General features: G+C 37.6%; 1 protein-coding gene across 1 annotated transcript in view; it reads left to right on the top strand.

The window, feature by feature from the left end:
* Nucleotides 1-3216, top strand: part of LOC139726260 (matrix metalloproteinase-24-like) — a 32053-nt gene extending 28837 nt beyond the window's left edge. The window contains exons 5-8 of the mRNA XM_071637326.1: nt 103-284; nt 864-1005; nt 1396-1653; nt 2770-3216. Of these exons, the coding sequence (XP_071493427.1) occupies nt 103-284; nt 864-1005; nt 1396-1653; nt 2770-3068 (881 nt within the window). The 3' untranslated portion in view covers nt 3069-3216. The remainder of the gene's footprint in view (nt 1-102; nt 285-863; nt 1006-1395; nt 1654-2769) is intronic.
* The last annotated feature ends 2865 nt before the right edge of the window (nt 3217-6081 follow it).

The raw sequence follows: 6081 nt of genomic DNA on the forward strand, positions 1-6081 counted from the left end.
TATGAGAATCATATAAAATTGACGGTTTCACGTTCAGAGAGCATGATAGCTGAGTTGCCCTTGAGATTTCTTCATTTCTTTTTCTATTGTTCTGTGTCTCAGGTGTTAATCCTGAAGGGCCACCTGTCAGTGCTACCTACACCCCTGTGGTGGCACCCGGAGAGCGCCCCGAAGAACCCCAGCCTGAACCCAAGCCTGAACCCACCCCAGACCCCGACAGCGATAGGTGTAGCAAGAGTTTCAACGCCGTGGCTTACATCCGCGGGGAGCTATTTCTTTTTAAGGTATGACTTGTCGACGTGCAGGTACAACAAGTTTGATGAGCAGATTGTCATCAAAGGGATGTCTCTTTTCAAATATAATATTATTTTAACAAAGAGAAAATGAGTGAAAATATAATATGCTCAATCAGATATAAGAATAAGTAGGTTTTACAGTGTGAATCATAATAGCGGATTGGTAAACAACAGTAGAAACAACAGCGATGATTGTTCGAACAATATCAGACATATCATTCCAGTTTAGCTTTATGGACAAGCTGCCATCGGGATTATATCTTCAAGGTCCAAGACGTGAAATGTGGAACCATTATTGTTTCTAAGTACAAGTTTGCATTTTGAGTGGTATTTAATAGGAACTGCAGAACTTGGGATATCTACTCTCATTACTGCGACTTCTAGTAGTAGCCGTAGGTGGTGGTGATGGTGGTGTAATTAGAAGTAACCGATCAATGTCATAGTTTCCATCATCATTGTCGCTGCCAGCTTCTCCACTGCAAAGTTCATCACCGTCATAACTGTGTCCAAAAGAATAGAGTAGAAGCTAAAAAGGACAAAACACTCGTATTATGATTTGCATCTCAGGGGAAGAATTTCTGGCGAATGCAGCAGCAAGGAAAGCCGATGGAGGGCTATCCCGTTAAAATCGATTCATTCTGGAACGGACTTCCCTCCAAGATAGACGCAGCCTACGAAAGATACGACGGCAAGCTTCTCTTCTTCAAGGGTGAGTATCGAATCTTCGTTTTTTTCTTTTTTCTTATTAAAAATCCCCTGTGATCTAAGAGAATCTCATTGGAAATTACAATCCCCGTCATTGGTTGAGTGAATAATGTGAAATAGAAGGATTTATATGTTCACATTTCAAAACTGTTATATAGCTGATATCATGAACTCTTTGCCGAAAAATTGTTAAACTCGTGGAAAGATCACAAACACACTCCATCTAGATTTCAATATATCTGGGATGCTGAGATGAGTCAACGCCTACACAGGGCTCTAAACCACTTTTAGGTAACGACAATTTTACAAGAGTTAGAAAGAGGGCAAATACAAAAACACCGGAAGTCATATTCACAGAAGGTAGTTTTTGGATTTTCTTATCCAAACATGACAGGGTCCGATTACTGGGTATACGAAGGAATCGACCAAGTTCCCGGATATCCACGCCAGACCTACGAACTCGGATTGCCGGATGATGTGGATGGTGCTCTCCCGTGGGGCCGGACGGGCAAGACGTATTTCTTCAAAGGTGAACAGTACTGGCGGTTCGACGAGTACAGGAAGCGAGTGGATCACGGATATCCGAAATCAATCAAAGCAAACTGGCTCGGGGTGCCACACAATATAGACGCCGTTTTCAGATATAATGATGGTAAGTAACCTCCCCAACACCCTACAGAAACGAGTTTAGATGTTGCTTAAATCGATTTTTTTTCCCTTTTGGTCGGCTTCAGGGTTTCAAGCTTTGTCGTGTTGCTGGGACACAGTTTCTTCGTACAGTTGACAAGGCGTGTTGCCAGAGTTCATAAAACTTTGCAACACTGTTAGCAGTAGCAAACATAAGTGAGAACAAATATGGCAATAATAGTCAAGCGCATATACCTACCCGACTTTCATATGCAAACAAAATCAACAAAGAATTTAATGCCTGCACGAGTTCACCAAAAAACAAAAAATCGTGTTCTTGATGAAGTAAGAATATGATAATGTGATATTGATATGTGACAGTGCACCTCAAAACGAACATAAAGTCGCACACACTGATTTTGCGTGAGAACTGAAAATAAGTGAAATGGGTCAACCTAGCCGAACTTGACTTTTTCATATTTTCTGAAAGAGCGGGTCTTCTTTTACATTATGCTAAAATTTGGTATCATAAAACGGGCAGGAAAGTGTGTTTTTTTAGCAGTTTATGTCGATCATTATTGGTAGAATAGTGTGATTAGGTGTGTCTTTAGAATTCCTTTTTCATTTCTGAAAAACCTTGTCCACACTCTTCACTTTCAACTCTAATAACTTTTGTAAAGATAGTGTTACTGCTTTGAAAGTTAGCATTAATTATGGACAGAATGTGTTAATGAGGCATGCTTAATTTCAGTTTAATCTGATAATCCCTTCATTGTTGTTACTCTGGTGGTTTACTTCCTGTTTTTTGTCCCATTCATCGCACAGCCAGCACGGTTTGGTAAAGATTAAGCGCTTGAATAGACACTGTACTTCAGAGCCTCTTTTCTCAGTTCACACTTTTCCTGAGTTTGTGCTTTCTTTCCAATATTTAGATAGGTTAGGGGAGTCCATTTGATTTGGGTTATACATCATTTTAAAGCTTAAAGTCTGCTCTTTCAGAATATGGTCTTAACTAAAAATTCATGTCTGGCGACTTTTTGTTTGTTTTGAGGTGCAGGGTCACATATACAGTTCAAGGGCCATTACAGCAAAATAAAATCGCCTTGTCTAATATACAATAATTCAATTTATTACATGACAGGTTATTCGTGGAACACGTATTTCATACGCAATCGAAAGTACTGGCGGTTCGACGAGTCGCGAAGCCAGGTGGATCTGGGATTCCCAAAGAGTTTCAGCGTCGACTGGATGGACTGCAGACCGGAAGAGAAGGAGAAGGTCAAAGGTCGAGAGGAACAATTTGGCGAACTCCTTGACGTCAGGGTGACGTCACCGTACGTATACACGACTGACAGTGGAGCTACTATACGCGCGTCAATGTCGATACACTTGCTGCTTCTATCAACGTTTTTCGCTTGTATAGGAAAACTGTTTCATTAACGTCGATACCTGTTAGTCATGTGTCTTCTTTCACACTCACGATAATAATGACGAACTCTGCTGGACCAATCTTGATGAACACGACTGAAACGCTGTTCCTTTTTGCTGCAGAGTCACGAGTGTGGTCTGAAACTAGTGAGGCGATAAAATGTTGTCATAGCAGCAAGTCCCCACGAACAGGGAGAAATGTGAGTGTTTAGGCATCAAGAAACCATAGGAACACCGACTACGAGATACAAGGGAACAAGAGCGCATTAGAGTGTTCCACCTCATGAGTGTGAATGGAGTCCTAGTAGTGATTAAACACGATTCACGTCACGTGATTACTAGCGTGTTTGTGTGCGAAGTGTTTTTGTGAATTATTGTCGACTGTACAATCACAGCTGCAAAAAGGATAATAAGTGGTACAATGTCTTTCGAAGGTTCTGGACATGACGTGTTTTGAGCCTTAAGATAAAAAACGTGGAACAACATTCATGTGCATTTCACATTGTTGCATATCATCATACTAAACTTTGCGATGAAATTAAATAGTTATGTCACTATTTCTTGAGTTGACGGATCCGTTTTTATCAGTGTGGAGTTGCTCAAGACCTTCGATTTATGTTTATTTGGTGAAACGAACGAATGACTGGAAAATCATTGTAAACACATGGCTCATAACTGTCATGTTCTTCGATCGCATTAGTGGAAGCAGAAACAGTGCCGATTGTCATTGCTTTTCATACTTTACTTGTGGTCTTCCGACATATTTCTTGAATTTGTTGGATATTGTGCGTGTTATGTGCGACTTTAACGTGAATATATCAGTACTTGTTTGAGCTTGTTTGGACAATCGATTCATTCTTTTTTCATATTCTCTTTTTGATCAAGCGGCATAGCCACTACAGATCATGCAGTATCGTGGCATCATAATAATGATTATTATTATTATGAGTAATGGTATTGTCATTGTAACGTATCCATGAAATGACCATTTCACATCAATCTTCTTAGAATACACTTTCAGGTTATCAATAAATAGTCCCTTAATATTTTCTTTACGTAGCAGAAGAATGTCTCGAAATCAATAGATACTGTTGTGTGGAGTATTTCTTAGAGATAAGGTGAAATGAATGGTATAGACTGAATTATATTACGATATTTATAAACAGTCTTTGTGATATATACACAATCACTCAAATGTTTTATCAAATTCTCTGCTACATCTATAACATAAAACATTTATTTGATTATATATATATATATATATATATATATATATATATACATCACATCACTAAATGTTTTATCAAAGTGTCACCTCCATCTATTACTTCCAAAAGTTGTAAACCTTTAAATGCTCATGCACAATTTGTCCAGTCTCATTTAATGTTTCACCAACAATAATTTGTGAGGTCGCGCCTTGAATTATCATTGGAAGAAGTCCTTCAAGCTTAAGCGCTGTAAATATATTTACTATTGTTTTCTTTTTGTCCAAAGTCTTTGAAGATGTGTATATTTTGTTCAACACTGAAATTTGTAATTTATACTTCAAATAACTGTGTGCATAAAATAGCGGTAAGCCACGGAGTCTACCATAATAATCCACGCCTATAGATAGACACATAGGTTTTTGAAGGGGAAAGCAAATGCAACTACATTATAACTATGTGCACCTCTGCTGCTGATAAAATGACATAAGTCATTCTGGTTGTACTTTTTGACAAATCATTAGAGAAACACAGAGAAATCATGGGAATTGTGCGCATTTTTATTCGTCATTACGCTCCTCATGGCTAACTGCAAAACTTTTTTATCCACATGAACTGGACGGATTTGATCCAATCTCCATGTGTGTGTAAATGTTAATGTTATGAAAAGAAACGTTATCAGTGCGAGTGTAATAATATGAATGATAATAAATAGACTTACACAATGTTTCATCATGTTTTCAAAATGTGCCCAGATTTAACGTCTCCGTCAGCAGGTTAGGTAATGTCATTCCTTGAGAACAGATAACAGTCAAAATCAGTTCTTCGATGTTACACATGACATGGTTTAAATTTAGACCAAGGTGGTTTTAGAATCGCAAATGTGTCGAACGTATAAAGAGCTGTTGGAATAGTTCTAGCATGACTTTTTGTGCACGTGAAAACATTTCTAATCGCTGTTTAGTGTGAATAAGAACGAATAAAGTGACTGTGATCATTTTTTTGTAAACTTGTGTTTAGTACCAACTTGTATTGATTTTGCTTTCATTGACATTGCATCTTCTTCATTTCTTGCATAAAATGACTGTTGTCAATATAAAAAATTAACGATATTCTGATATCCCATGACTTTGAAGCGTAAAGTACAAGAATAACAATGTTTCTAGTATATCAATTAATCTGTTTATTACAAATATGTATAAGTTTACCTTTGCAAGGATTCTTGTACAAACACCTTGGATTATAATAAGGGTTAGTAATGAGTGTACAGACACAATGATAGTTGGTAAATGCAAGCAACACCAGTGAACACCCACTTCAAAGAAAAAGACTTCGAAATGAAATACACGTACTTCCAAATAAACAAAATTTTGCTTTAAATAAAAGTGGCATACAAAGGATCATTATGAAATAAATAAAATATGTATGTACCTCGAGTCGGAGACTCGCTTTAAAATCGTGCATCTAAAGAACCACGAAATCTGTTAACTTTGTAAGTTATTGTGTTGTATTATTAACTTATGTCACTGGCACCAAAGAGAAGAGTTATGGTGTAAAATGCCTTCGTTATATCATATTTCTTTATACCAAGGCTCCACTGCACAACAATAATGTGTGACATATATACAACATCAGTTACAAACAAGAAACAAATTTGAAGCTGAACAGAACTTAGAGATTTAATCTCTACAAATGTCAAACAATAACATTTGTCAAGCACAAACATACAGTGGGATACACGCATAAGCACACACAAACTCAAACACCAAAACTATAGACACATAAACAAGTGCGCATTATAACGACCGGCACAAGTACAT

Source organism: Diadema antillarum, unplaced genomic scaffold (genome assembly GCF_040938485.1).
Source record: "Diadema antillarum isolate AM-2024a unplaced genomic scaffold, OU_Dant_1.0 seq00000082_RagTag, whole genome shotgun sequence".
NCBI classification, from domain to species: Eukaryota; Metazoa; Echinodermata; class Echinoidea; order Diadematoida; family Diadematidae; genus Diadema; species Diadema antillarum.